The sequence below is a fragment of the Triticum dicoccoides genome, chromosome 4A (assembly GCF_002162155.2).
Source record: "Triticum dicoccoides isolate Atlit2015 ecotype Zavitan chromosome 4A, WEW_v2.0, whole genome shotgun sequence".
NCBI lineage: Eukaryota > Viridiplantae > Streptophyta > Magnoliopsida > Poales > Poaceae > Triticum > Triticum dicoccoides.
The window spans coordinates 171,423,770-171,439,106 of NC_041386.1; the positions used below are offsets into that span (position 1 = coordinate 171,423,770).

General features: G+C 46.8%; 1 protein-coding gene across 2 annotated transcripts; it reads right to left on the reverse strand.

Annotated features, from left to right (window-relative positions):
- Window positions 1–3,799: 3,799 nt before the first annotated feature.
- Window positions 3,800–6,952, reverse strand: LOC119288821 (WUSCHEL-related homeobox 6-like). Of its 2 annotated transcripts, XM_037568358.1 has the most exons (3): window positions 6,040–6,952; window positions 4,370–4,545; window positions 3,800–4,250 (listed from the first exon to the last, which is right to left on the reverse strand). In XM_037568358.1, exons 1-3 carry the CDS (start codon window positions 6,767–6,769, stop codon window positions 4,233–4,235), a joined length of 924 nt encoding a protein of 307 aa, XP_037424255.1. In that variant the 5' UTR covers window positions 6,770–6,952; the 3' UTR covers window positions 3,800–4,232. The 2 variants fall into 2 exon arrangements, with proteins under 2 accessions (XP_037424255.1, XP_037424254.1); XM_037568357.1 differs by lacking the exon at window positions 3,800–4,250 and having other exon boundaries at window positions 4,328–4,545.
- Window positions 6,953–15,337: the final 8,385 nt, after the last annotated feature.

Sequence of the window (15,337 nt, forward strand, 5' to 3'; positions counted from 1 at the left end):
GAAGACGTTCGACTACATGAACCACATTACTAAATGCTTTTGCTTTCGGTCTACGAGGGTACAGGGACACACTCTCCCGTCTCGTTGCTATGCATCTCTTAGATAGATCTTGCGTGATCGTAGGTAATTTTTTTGAAATATTGTGTTCCCCAACAAAAGGCAAAGTAGTAGTGAGGGGCATATAGGTACTCGTTAAATCCTCCAACACCGAATTTTCTTCATCTCCTTGGAATATGCAGTAGCGACCGTTGCTAGCTCTCCTCAATCATAAGGAAAAAAACGAAATATTTGATTAATCCAGGAGAAATGGAAGCAAACGACCATAGATAAAGAATTATCACCATGAAGATACATGGCGGGTGGCGGGGGTAGATCATATTAGGTCCAGTGAGGAGATTAGCCACCACAACTCCTCCTGCTGCTCCTCCTTCTCATCATCATCATCCTTGTGATCCGTATCACTGCCACATAGTACTGCCTCAACTGATGTTGCTTCCATGTGATGTTCTCTATATTATCCGTCATGATAAACTAAAACTTGAATCGAGGGTCGGCACAGCTAGACGACCAACAATTAATGAACCATGCGCCTTGGGCCTCATGTTCGGTAGATTATAAGCCATGGTGGAATCATGAACATCCCCCACCACTCGGTCTTCATGTAGCCTGTTGACCCCAAGACACTCTTCCTTATCTTTCTGTTCCATATGATGTGTATCGTGTATGCCCCCCTCTTGAATCCTGCAATGTTTACACGCTCTTTGCCGCAGTTGGGTCACCTTTATAATCATGGGAAGAGTGTCAGTGGAGGGAGACAATGGTGGCTGCATGATGGTGGATCGCGAGGAGCATTCAAGAGGGTTGATCAGGGCACGAAGTCAAACTGTTGGGAAACTGGATAGTCCAAATTGACTAAATAAATCTCAACAATGAACTCTCAGTTCAAATGGTCATAGACTCTCATATATGTCCTACATATAGCACTACCTTCTAATGAATCTAAAATTGTGACCAATTGTGTACATATGACCTGATTACAAACCAGATCAAGGGAAAGCATCAGGCAACCCTAAAATGTTATCCCTTCAACACATTGTCTTCGTAATGTGACAAAGGCATGTATACCGGAGGTAAATATGTTGTGTATTATTGACTTGTGTTGGGAACTAACCATATGTAAACGATTAGTTGATCATTTAAAATTGTAAAAAAGAAAGTTGTGCTTATATACGGCCCATGTAGCTTCCCGAGGTGGTCCATAATTGACGAGTGCCTCAGATAGGTTGAGCATGCGGGACGAGTCTTTTAGTAGGCCCACCTCAACCAAGACGAGTCTTTCTTACAAACCAGTCTCAGAAACCCTATCTTTCTGATGTGGTCTTTTCTCAATGTCTGGTATTGGTATTTGTGGGAAACTATATATATTCTTGAAAGGAATATTTGAGGGAGATCCCAACCACACAAACAAACAGGGGCCAAAATTGGAGTTTACTAGGATACAAAGTCATGTGAAGAAATGTGGGAGGTTTTAAAGTCTGGCAGGCTGGGCTGGTAGTGGGAGATTCCCTAAGTAAAAATTTTGTATTTCTAAAGGAGTAGGCCCCAAAGTGGTTTTACGTGAGGGGGAAACATGGAACATAGAGAGGTTTACAATGGCCTCTCATGAAAATATCTTGGCCATTGGTCGACCTCGTCCGGTCTAGCAAGCACGCGAAGGCGCTAGAGAGCCGCATCACCGTGAACAATTTTGAAGAGAAGAGGGAGCGACGGTCGTAGGCTGCAGAACACCACCCCGCCTTTCGCCTTTGAAAGCGTCCTTCCTTCTTAGTGCCCGGGCATCCATCCATTGAACAATTTTCGATAGCATCGCACATGAGCGGACACCCACACAATCTTGTTTTGTCCTGAGGGGTGATCTAACTTGGTAGGTTCACTTGCTTTCTTTGAAAAGGAGGATGATCTCCGGCCTCTGCATCAGGGCAATGCATGCAACCATTTTATTAATTATTCACCAAGACCTTACAAAGCAATACATCAATAAGTATGAAGCCATCATCTTGGCAACATCTATCGCCACTCCTATCAACTTGATGAAGGGGTGCATATTGTCGGGGCCGCCTGCCCAGACCTCACACGAAAGACCAACATCTAAAATCGGAGGTCTCAACCAAGCCGCCCATCGCCGGGTTTGGGGCACACACCGATCCAGTGTACTCTTAGCGGGCACCGCATGCACATGCTGCAGAGGCCCCTGCCACCGTTTTCCACTGATCCATCTTCAGAGAAGGCACCGAAGCATCAACCTTGCCAGGCCTGCCATCGATGCCACCACGACGCCAGACAAAGCCACCTCCCTACGCTAGTCCATCGTCACGCATACGTCGCTGAGACCTGTAGCGCCACGCCACCGAGACAACACGTCGTTGATGCTTCACATGAAATGCCGCTCTACCGCTAAAACTGTCCACCGGTCCCTCGAGTCAATGCACACATCCACAAGTGCGCCACATCACACAAGAGCACAACCATCATTCGATCGTCTGATCTATGCTAGCGGAAAGAGGTCCGGAGCTTCGTCACGGTGATGCCTTCAAGAAGGGGACGACACAAAAGAGCGCCACCATCGCCGGCCTTGGCAACTAGCCAAGTGCATCGTTTTCCCCCGAATCTGCTCGACCAACCTCCTTCCAACATCGTGTGCATGGGATCGCCCCTATCTCCACTGCCGTGCAGCGAGCAGGCCGCACCGGCCAGATCAGATCTAACCGGAGGCGAGACCACACATGCAACCGTCCCGTCCAATAGGCCCTCCACTCCACGGTCGTCGTGGAGCCGGTTGCCGCCGCCGCCCGAAGTAGGGCCAGCCATCATGCCACCAAGACCCGAACGGCCACGCCTCCTCACGCCGAGGAGCCCTGCACCACCCCCATGCCACGGGAGAGAGGGAGACCTCTGCCACCACTGTCGGCCCCCAGGCTTAGGCTGGCGGTGTCCCCCGACGGTGACGAAGGGAGGGGAAGAAGGAGGTAATGCCCATGACAGAGGCTACGGTTGCGGCACCACCCACATCGCTCGAGCGGGGGTGACACCTGGGTCGGAGGGAGGGAGGTGATAGATCTAAATAGGGGGAGAATTTCACTTTCCGGGCCTCTACACTAACTATGGATGCTAAACTTGATCGTCGAGGATGAGGGTGGGGATGCTGCAGCAGCTCTAGAATTTGACAACATGGGTGATCCTATCGAACTTCCAAACCAGAATCCGATCACATTTGAAGAGTTTATTCAAATGCATTAACAAATTTGGCATCGAACTCACGAGCAGTTGAAGGAAGATCTGATTGAGCATCTGTGGGCGGTTAAAGAGGACAACAATGTTGGAATATAATATTTGAACTTTTTAAATTTGAACTAATGCTGCCTGCGGCTATTTGATCGTCCGCACTCTATGTATACGGCTATTTGAACGTATGTACTCTATGTATGCGGCTATTTGAACATCTGCACTCTATGTATACGGCTATTTGAACGTATGTACTTTATGTATGCGGCTATTTGAACGTCGGTAATCTCTATATATATGACTATTTGAATGTGCGAACTTTCAAAAAAACATAGGAAGGACGGATGTATGCAGGCAGCATTAGATGACGGCCTTCCGCATCCGTGTTTGTGGACTGATGCCCATGTCCATAGACGGGACGAAATTTGCGGGTCTCCGTTGGAGATACCCTTACATCACTGATAGTACCATACTAGGTAGCTGAAATCAATATTTAGCTCGACTGTCAATGGCCTGCTTGCCCGCCTGCCTGCCTGCATGCATGCATACGCATATCCTTGTGTACTAGTAACGGAAACGACCGATGTGAAGACAATCCACTGTAATTCGTAATCTAACCAGAAACCGAACCGCCCACGCCTTGGTATGTTTCAATGGCATATAAGTAGGTACGTAGCACTTGGCTGATGGTGCAATACACATATACTACCACTGTTTTAAAACTTCTAATTATTTGATTTGTCCTAGCCAGGTACTACCTTCGTCCGGGTTTATTATGCCCTCCAACTTTGACTATGTAACTAGCTTGCTTCACGGTGGATACATGATTTGCATGCAACAGATCATCCCGTTATGATGGTTGAAGAACTGCACCCTGTCGCCATGCATCGATCTGGTCCAGCGAGCCTTGAGTAGAGATGATCTCTATCTATCTATTATATACGGGACTTTTAAGTTTGCCTCGAGACCTACATGGGTCATGGCGGAAAAAAAAGACAATGTAAGATGATCATATATGTGCATACGTGAAGCTGACATGCTAATTTCATGAAGGAGAATGGACTTGAGAGGCGATATGGATGGTTACCAGAAAATAGCTTTCTCCCATTTGCAGGCTCTGAATCAGAATGCCATAGTCGTTGACTGGGAGGAGGGTCCCGGTGGAGTGGAGGAGCACCACGTCCTGGCCAAACATGGCTCGCAAGTCTATTGGACCCCTCGGGACCTCCATTGGGACTCCGTTGATGAACACCGTGATCGCCGCTGGAATTAGCATGCAATCAGCCAGTCAATCAGAGGCGGCATACAACCCACTCAGAATAAGAATTCAACAACTTATTTGACGACAATATTATTAACAAGTAAAGATGCATGCATAAGCTAGCCAACCAAATTCTGATCGGTATTATAAATGTCAATGGTTCGGTACTACCGTTTACTCATGGTTGGGACCTCTCTATCATATGGGAAAATTACTAATATACCTAGATTCGATGATATCGCTATGTCATGAGAGCATGAGAAAACTTGAACATGATTTGTTCTATAGGCTAGTACCACTCCTCGAGAGTTGAGAAAAACATAAAAGGATAAATAATTTTTTTGATAAATGACCCTTTTGTTAACTCAAAATATAGCATCAAGCAGATACAAAGCAATTGAGCAACACACGGCCTCTGCATATTTAAGATGCATACATCCACACTTAAACAGTCTAACTAAAATAAAATAAAAATGACATAACGGCATTAGGAAAACCATAGAAGACCAACACTATGCCTATGCCAAAGTCGCACGATCTGAAGATTATGTTGCCACCTATATTGGATAAAAACCTCCACAGTGAAAGGATATAATAAGTAGTATTATCTGTTAGTAGCTTGCATGGACACTGTAACATATCTCTGCATGTATGCAAGCAAACATGAAGAGGCTGTCCAGCGTATATACCATTCCTTGTTTTAACCTAGAAGTACACTAAGTAATAGTGGTAGTATACCGTTAAAAGAAGAAAAAAAAAGAAAAATCATGATCAAGTACATGTGCATGCATGCAGGAAATCCCAAGGTGGTAACTAATGTTCACTGTAAACGTTAATTATGTTCAACAAAGTGGGCATCACGTCCAACTGTATGATGCACATAAACATGTGTTAATTCCATCCGATGCATGTGACAGATGGAAGCTTAAGCGGATATACAAACAAGACACAGCGAAATAAATAAATATGAGGACGCGTGAATGCTCAAATTTGAAAATTACCCTATTCATTATGGAAAGCACCAAATTATAATAATAACATAAACACAATGAAGCCTCTAAAGGATTGAGAACAGACGTATGCCATGGTGGAGAGGACGACAGATGTATCATGTACTATGATCTTATGCACGGATAGACTAGGAAGTTGTAACTGAACTATATCCAAGGACTAAAGAACAAGTATATGTAAGGCAACCAAATAAAGTATGTCTCCAGAAGATCCAAGCTAGATCTCCTTGAATTCTGCATCTCACATAAATGTAGACAAACGAAACTGTAGGGTGAAATCAGCATTTCCATCGTCAAAAGTTCTTTTTGGATGTTTCATGCATATCCAGTAACAATTCTCGTCAGAAGTTCATAGATTGTCTTTTCAATGAAAATATTTGTAGAGGTGAGTGGATTTGTTACATGCATGAGATGAATCACATGAACCAACCGATTGAAGGGAGCAACCAAGTACGTAACTAAAATGATCGACAGTGCTCAACTCACCTGCCGGCAATTGGCACGAGTAGTACTGCTGCTGCACGGCGGTGTTCGGCGCCGCCGAGGAGGATCCGGCGGGGCTCCCAACGAATCCCATCTGACGCGAGATGGCGAAGAGATCGTCGCTGCCGCCGCTGTCGACGTCCGCCATCAGCCCTGACGCCAGCGGCGACGATGTCCCGCACGATGCCTGCAGGTACCCAACGCCGGCACCCGACACCCCCGCGACGTGCGCCGCGAAAGGCCCCAGCGACGAGCCTCCCGTGCTTCCAGACGAGGACGACGAGGTCGCCTGCTGCTCGTACTGGCTCGCGCCACCACCGATTGCCATGGGGTGAACGGAGCCGGTGCCGGATGGAAGACCGATGGTGGCGCTAGCAGCCGGCAAGCTATTGGCGGAGGAGGCTGCTGCTGCGGTGGCGGCCGCGGCGGCTGCGGCTTGCATCTGGCGCTGGCGGCGGCGTGAGCGTGAACGACGGTTCTGGAACCAGTAGAAGACGTTGGCGTCGCCGACGGCGCCGAAGCGCTCGAGCAGCTTGCGGATGCGGACGGTCTCGTCCTTGGGCGGGTTGACCATGCCGCTGTTGAAGATGGACTCGAGGATGAGTATCTGCTCCGGCTTGGGCGTCCACCGCGAGCGCACCGGCTCCCCCGCCCCCCTCCCTCCGCTGCTCCGGCGCTCCTCCGGGCTGCCGCCCGACGACTGCCCGTCCGGGCTGTTGCTGCCCCCCTCCATGGATCAATCGAATTGTTGGGTAGGCCGGGAGGAAAACGTTGGTTAATCACACTAGCTCTAAGCTAGGTGTGAAGAGGGCAGTAGGTTTCTGGGCGGTTTCGTGCTTGGATCGACGGAGGAGGTGAGAGAGAGTGACGAGGAAAGGCAGCAATTCAAGGGGACAACCAACCTTGCACCCTCATGTCTTTGTTGAGGGGTTGTACTTATAGATATGAGCAAGGGGGGCTGGCTGGCTGCCTGCCTGCCTGGCTAGTGAAGAAGGGGAAGAATGTCCTGGAGAAGTTCTCCAGTAGTAGCGGTGCCTGTATATCTACACACTCGAGGGGTTTGTACAACCTCAACCGCGCCATGATTATTTATTTACTGCTACGTACGGCCAAATTAGTGTTTTCTAACATATTCGTGTTTTTAGGAACATATTAGTGTTGGTAACGTGCCACCGGCCTGATCAGTGATCTGTGAGGGATTCTAATATTTACCATTTTTGCTTTATCTGGAAGACCATTTTCAGAAACCACTACTCAACTTTTTATTGGAAGATGATTCTATATTACCAACATTCTTTATGACACATTCTTTTCTTACTTATGTTAGAGCATCTCCGACCACGCGCCCAATAAGCCTCAAGGCCCTTTTTTATTGGCGGCGCCGAAAAATCAGCCCAGTCACGTTCCCAGAAGCTCATTTTTTGCCGGTTAGGGCCGAATTTGGCGTCGGCGGACCCAGACCGAACCCGACGCGCTGGGGCGCGTCCGGGGGCGCCAAGAGAAATAGTTTTGACACGAAAGCCTGGCGGGCCTGCCGAGTCAGCGACCGGGCGCGTTCGTAGTCCTCATCGCCTCGGTTTCCCGCGGAGAATCAATGCCAAGGTTGTCGCGCTGCCGCGCCGGTCAGCCTTCAATTGATGCCTCATGGGCGGCGTGGTGACGCGCGTCCTACCCGCTCCGCCACATGCACACACGCCGGTCGCCCTCTTACCGCCCACGCACGGCTATAAAAGCCGCCCTCCCTCGCTGGTGAGCGCGCACTCCATCGCCACAGAACCCTCTCCCCCTCTTGACCTCTCACCGCCGACGCTCGTCTCCCCTCTCTCCCCTCTCCTCCCGACGACGACAAGCATGGTCGAGGGCTACCGAGGCGATGGTGTGGCGGCCAACGGCTTCGCTCGCCGCCACCTGCACGAGGACGAGGCGTGCCTCCACTACGAGGCCGACTACTCGGCGCCGCCGGACAAGCGGGTGCTAGGCACCTAGAGGCTCATCGCCGGCAGCGTCCCGGTGCCTCCAGCGCCCACCGAAGCTGCTCGGCGCGCCAAAATCACGCGCATCCGGTCCTCACTGCCGGAGCAAGCGAGAAACCAGCCGAGGTATGACCCCGACAGCAACGCGCTGTGGACGGCGTACTTTGACCGGCGCCACGAGGAGCAGCTCGCCTCCACCAACGGCGTCGAGCCCTGCGGCCGCCTCAACTCCGACGGGCGGCGCCAATGGTGGAGCGTCCCCGGCCGCACCCTCGACACCATCCTTGAGTACATCGAGGCCGGCAACACGCCACGCCTGGAGTACCCGGCGCCCCCTCCTTCTCTCGTTGCCACAGCAGCTCCTGGACGCCGCGTCCAATGGAGACGGCGACGTCCGCGTCGTCAGGATCCCTCTCCTCCGGGTCGCCGGTGCTCTGTCCCGTCAAGCCGGAGCCACGGAAGACGCCGCTCAGGCGCACACCCGCGGCGACACCCTCGTCATCAACGAGGGCGGCCATGGCCCCTCTCCTCCCTCTTCCCGCCTCGTCTGGCCAAAGACGGAGCCGGGGCTTCTCCTCGTGAAGAAGGAGCATGAGGCCATGGCCGCCGACGAAGAGACCGCCCTCAAATGGGCGTGGGAGGACTATGTCCACAAGGAGATGGCGTGCCAGCGCCGCACGCTTGAGGAGATCGCTGCTCGATGCTGCGGGCACGAGGAGGGCGGCGTCTGAAGGAAATATGCCCTAGAGGCAATAATAAAGTTATTATTTATTTCCTTATATCATGATAAATGTTTATTATTCATGCTAGAATTGTATTAACCGGAAACATAATACATGTGAGAATACATAGACAAACAGAGTGTCACTAGTATGCCTCTACTTGACTAGCTCGTTAATCAAAGATGGTTATGTTTCCTAACCATGAACAATGAGTTGTTATTTGATTAACGAGGTCACATCATTAGTAGAATGATCTGATTGACATGACCCATTCCATTAGCTTAGCACCTGATCGTTTAGTATGTTGCTATTGCTTTCTTCATGACTTATACATGTTCCTACGACTATGAGATTATGCAACTCCCGTTTACCGGAGGAACACTTTGGGTACTACCAAACGTCACAACGTAAATGGGTGCTTATAAAGGAGTACTACAGGTGTCTCCAATGGTCGATGTTGGGTTGGCGTATTTCGAGATTAGGATTTGTCACTCCGATTGTCGGAGAGGTATCTCTGGGCCCTCTCGGTAATACACATCACATAAGCCTTGCAAGCATTACAACTAATATGTTAGTTGTGAGATGATGTATTACGGAACGAGTAAAGAGACTTGCCGTTAACGAGATTGAACTAGGTATTGGATACCGACGATCGAATCTCGGGCAAGTAACATACCGATGACAAAGGGAACAACGTATGTTGTTATGCGGTCTGACCGATAAAGATCTTCGTAGAATATGTAGGAACCAATATGGGCATCCAGGTCCCGCTATTGGTTATTGACCAGAGACATGTCTCGGTCATGTCTACATTGTTCTCGAACCCGTAGGGTCCGCACGCTTAAGGTTACGATGACAGTTATATTATGAGTTTATGCATTTTGATGTACCGAAGGTTGTTCGGAGTCCCGGATATGATCACGGACATGACGAGGAGTCTCGAAATGATCGAGACGTAAAGATTGATATATTGGAAGCCTATGTTTGGACATCGGAAGTGTTCCGGGTGAAATCGGGATTTTACCGGGTTACCGGGAGGTTACCGGAACCCCCCGGGAACCATATGGGCCTTCATGGGCCTTAGTGGAAAGGTGAAAGGGCTGCCCACCAGGGCTGCGCGCCTCCCCCCTTCCCCTAGTCCTATTAGGACTAGGAGAGGTGGCCGGCCACCCTTCTCCCTCTTTCCCCCTTGGGAATCCTAGTTGGAATAGGATTGGGGGGGAAGTCCTACTCCCGGTAGGAGTAGGACTCCTCCTGCGCCTCTCCCTCTTGGCCGGCGCACCCTCCCCCCTTGGCTCCTTTATATACGGAGGCAGGGGCACCTCTAAACACACAAGTTGACACAAGTTGATCCACGTGATCGATTCCTTAGCCGTGTGCGGTGCCCCCTGCCACCATATTCCTCGATAATACTGTAGCGGAGTTTAGGCGAAGCCCTGCTGCTGTAGTTCATCAAGATCGTCACCACGCCGTCGTGCTAACGAAACTCTTCCCCGACACTTTGCTGGATCGGAGTCCGGGGATCGTCATCGAGCTGAACGTGTGCTCGAACTCGGAGGTGCCGTAGTTTCGGTGCTTGATCGGTTGGATCGAGAAGACGTACGACTACTTCCTCTACGTCGTGTCATCGCTTCCGCAGTCGGTCTGCGTTGGGTACGTAGACAATACTCTCCCCTCGTTGCTATGCATCACATGATCTTGCGTGTGCGTAGGAAATTTTTTGAAATTACTACGAAACCCAACAGTGGCATCCGAGCCAGGTTATTTATGTTGATGTTATATGCACGAGTAGAACACAAGTGAGTTGTGGACGATACAAGTCATACTGCCTACCAGCATGTCATACTTTGGTTCGGCGGTATTGTTGGACGAGACGACCCGGACCAACCTTACGCGTACGCTTACGCGAGACCGGTTCCCTCGACGTGCTTTGCACAGAGATGGCTTGCGGGCGACTGTCTCTCCAACTTTAGTTGAACCAAGTATGGCTACGCCTGGTCCTTGCGAAGGTTAAAACGGAGTCTATTTGACAAACTATCGTTGTGGTTTTGATGCGTAGGTGAGATTGGTTCTTACTTAAGCCCGTAGCAGCCACGTAAAACATGCAACAACAAAGTAGAGGACGTCTAACTTGTTTTTGCAGGGCATGTTGTGATGTGATATGGTCAAGGCATGATGCTGAATTTTATTGTATGAGATGATCATGTTTTGTAACCGAGTTATCGGCAACTGGCAGGAGCCATATGGTTGTCGCTTTATTGTATGCAATGCAATCGCGATGTAATGCTTTACTTTATTACTAAACGGTAGTGATAGTCGTGGAAGCATAAGATTAGCGAAACGACAACGATACTACGATGGAGATCAAGGTGTCGCGCCGGTGACGATGGTGATCATGACGGTGCTTCGGAGATGGAGATCACAAGCACAAGATGATGATGGCCATATCATATCACTTATATTGATTGCATGTGATGTGTATCTTTTTATGCATCTTATCTTGCTTTGATTGACGGTAGCATTATAAGATGATCTCTCACTAAATTATCAAGAAGTGTTCTCCCTGAGTATGCACCGTTGCAAAAGTTCTTCGTGCTGAGACACCACGTGATGATCGGGTGTGATAGGCTCTACGTTCAAATACAACGGGTGCAAAACAGTTGCACACGCAGAATACTCAGGTTAAACTTGACGAGCCTAGCATATGCAGATATGGCCTCGGAACACGGAGACCGAAAGGTCGAGCGTGAATCATATAGTAGATATGATCAACATAATGATGTTCACCGATGAAACTACTCCATCTCACGTGATGATCGGTTATGGTTTAGTTGATTTGGATCACGTGATCACTTAGAGGATTAGAGGGATGTCTATCTAAGTGGGAGTTCATAAGTAATATGATTAAATTGAACTTAAATTTATCATGAACTTAGTCCTGGTAGTATTTTGCAAATCATGTTGTAGATCAATAGCTCGCGTTGTTGCTTCCCTGTGTTTATTTTGATATGTTCCTAGAGAAAATTGTGTTGAAAAATGATAGTAGCAATGTTGCGGATTTGATCCGTGATCTGAGGTTAAATCCTCATTGCTGCACAGAAGAATTATGTCCTTAATGCACCGCTAGGTGACAGACCTATTGCAGGAGCAGATGCAGAAGTTATGAACGTCTGGATAGCTTAATATGATGACTACTTGATAGTTTAGTGCACCATGCTTAAACGGCTTAGAATCGGGACTTCAAAGACGTTTTGAACGTCATGGACCATATGAGATGTTCCAGGAATTGAAGTTAATATTTCAAGCAAATACCCGAGTTGAGAGATATGAAGTCTCCAACAAGTTCTATAGCTAAAAGATGGAGGAGAATCGCTCAACTAGTGAGCATGTGCTCAGATTGTCTGGGTACTTCAATCGCTTGAATCAAGTGGGAGTTAATCTTCCAGATAAGATAATGATTGACAGAATTCTCTAGTCACCATCACCAAGTTAGTAGAACTTCGTGATGAACTATAGTATGCAAGGGATGACGAAAATGATTCCCGAGCTCTTCGTGATGTTGAAATTAACGAAGGTAGAAATCAAGAAAGAGCATCAAGTGTTGATGGTTGACAAGATCACTAGTTTCAAGAAAAGGGCAAAGGGAAAGGAAGGGAACTTCAAGTGGAAAGACAAGCAAGTTGTCACTCCCACGAAGAAGCCCAAAGCTGAACCAAAGCCTGAAACTGAGTGCTTACACTTCAAAGGAAATGGTCACTGGAAGCGGAACTACCCTAAATATTTGGTGGATAAGAAGGATGGCAAAGTGAAAAAGGGTATATTTGATATACAGGTGTTTTATGTGTGCTTTACTAGTGTTTATAGCAACCCCTCGGTATTTGGTACTGGTTCAGTTGCTAAGAGTAGTAACTCGAAACGGGAGTTGCAGAATAAACAGAAACTAGTTAAGGGTGAAGTGATGATGTATGTTGAAAGTAGTTTCAAGATTGATATGATCATCATCGCACACTCCCTATTCTTTCGGGATTAGTGTTGAACCTAAATAAATGTTATTTGGTGTTTGCGTTGAGCATGAATATGATTTGATCATGTTTATCGCAATACGGTTATTCATTTAAGTAAGAGAATAAACTGTTGTTCTATTTACATGAATAAAACCTTATATGGTTACACACCCAATGAAAATGGTTCATTGGATCTCGATCGTAGTGATACACATATTCATAATATTGATGCCAAAAGATGCAAAGTTAAATGATAGTGCAACTTATTTGTGGCACTGCCGTTTGGGTCATATCGGTGTAAAGCGCATGAAGAAACTCCATAAAGATGGATTTTCGGAATCACTTGGTTATGAATCATTTGATGCTTGCGAACCGTGCCTTTTGGGCAAGATGACTAAAACTCCGTTCTTCGGAACAATGGAACGAGTTACTGACTTGTTGGAAATAATACATACCGATGTATGCGATCCAATGAGTGCTGATGCTCGTGGCAAGCATCGTTGTTTTCTGACCTTCACAAGATGATTTGAGCAGATATGGGTATATCTACTTGATGAAACATAAGTCTAAAATAGTTGAAAGGTTCAAAGAATTTCAGAGTGAAGTGGAAAAATCATCGTAACAAGAAACTAAAGTTTCTGCGATCTGATCACGGAGACAAATATTTGAGTTACAAGTTTGGTCTTCAATTAAAACAATGTGGAATAGTTTCACAGCTCACGCCACCTGGAACACCACATCGTTATGGTGTGTCCGAACGTCGTAACCGCACTTTATTTGATATGGTGCGATCTATGATATCTCTTTACCACTATCGTTTTGGTTATGCATTAGAGACAGCTGCATTCACGTTTTTAAAATATGGCACCATCTAAATCCGTTGAGATGACACTGTATGAACTATGGTTTAGCAGTAAACCTAAGCTGTTGTTTCTTGAAGTTTGGGGCTGCGATGCTTATGTGAAAAAGTTTCATCCTGATAAGCTCAAATCCAAATCGGAGAAGTGCGTCTTCATAGAATACCCAAAGGAAATTGTTGGGTACACCTTCTATCACAAATCCGAAGGCAAAACATTCGTTGCTAATAATGGATCCTTTCTAGAGAAGGAGTTTCTCTCGAAAGAAGTGAGTGGGAGGAAAGTAGAACTTGACGAGGTAACTGTACCTGCTCCCTTACTGGAAAGTAGTTCATCACAGAAAACTGTTTCAGTGACACCTACACCAGTTAGTGAGGAAGCCAATGATAATGATCATGAAACTTCAGATCAAGATACTACTGAACTTCGTAGATCAACCAGAGTAAGATCCGCACCAGAGTGGTACGGTAATCCTATTCTGGAGGTCATGCTACTAGATCATGATGAACCTACGAACTATGAAGAAGCGATGGTGAGCCCAGATTCCGCAAAGTGGCTAGAAGCCATGAAATCTGAGATGGGATCCATGTATGAGAACAAAGTATGGACTTTGGTTGACTTGCCCGATGATCGGCAAGCGATTGAGAATAAATGGATTTTTAAGAAGAAGACTGACGCTGATGGTAATGTTACTGTCTACAAAGCTCGACTTGTCGCAAAAGGTTTTCGGCAAGTTCAAGGAATTGACTACGATGAGACCTTCTCACCCGTAGCGATGCTTAAGTCCGTCCGAATCATGTTAGCAATTGCCGCATTTTATGATTATGAAATTTGGCAAATGGATGTCAAAACTGCATTCCTGAATGGATTCCTGGAAGAAGAGTTGTATATGATGCAACCAGAAGGTTTTGTCGATCCAAAGGGAGCTAACAAAGTGTGCAAGCTCCAGCGATCCATTTATGGACTAGTGCAAGCCTCTCGGAGTTGGAATAAACGTTTTGATAGTGTGATCAAAGCATTTGGTTTTATACAGACTTTTTGAGAAGCCTGTATTTACAAGAAAGTGAGTGGGAGCTCTGTAGCATTTCTGATATTATATGTGGATGACATATTACTGATTGGAAATGATATAGAATTTCTGGATAGCATAAAGGGATACTTGAATAAAAGTTTTTCAAAGAAAGACCTTGGTGAAGCTGCTTACATATTGAGCATCAAGATCTATTGAGATAGATCAAGACGCTTGATAAGATTTTCAATGAGTACATACCTTGGCAAGATTTTGAAATAGTTCAAAATGGAACAGTCAAAGAAAGAGTTCTTGCCTGTGTTGCAAAAGTATGAAATTGAGTAAGACTCAAATCCCGACCACAGCAGAAAATAGAAAGAGAATGAAAAGTCATTCCCTATGCCTCAGTCATAGGTTCTATAAAGTATGCTATGCTATGTACCAGACCTATTGTATACCTTGCTCTGTATTTGGCAAGGGAGTACAATAGTGATCTAGGAGTAGATCACTGTACATTGGTCAATAATATCCTTAGTAAGGACTAAGGAGATGTTTCTCGATTATGGAGGTGATAAAAGAGTTTGTTGTAAAAGTTACATCAGTGCAAACTTTTACACTGATCCAGATGACTCTAAGTCTCAATCTGGATACATATTGAAAGTGGGAGCAATTAGCTAGAGTAGCTCCGCACAGAGCATTGTAGACATAGGATATTTGCAAAATACATACGGCTCTG

Bases quoted from the DNA above. Each gene is read 5' to 3' on its own strand.
- LOC119288821 (XM_037568357.1), bottom strand. From the start codon at position 6,769: ATGGAGGGGGGCAGCAACAGCCCGGACGGGCAGTCGTCGGGCGGCAGC. The intron at 4,546-6,039 runs GTGAGTTGAGCA...TGCTAATTCCAG, and splicing joins CTCGTGCCAATTGCCGGCAG to CGGCGATCACGGTGTTCATC.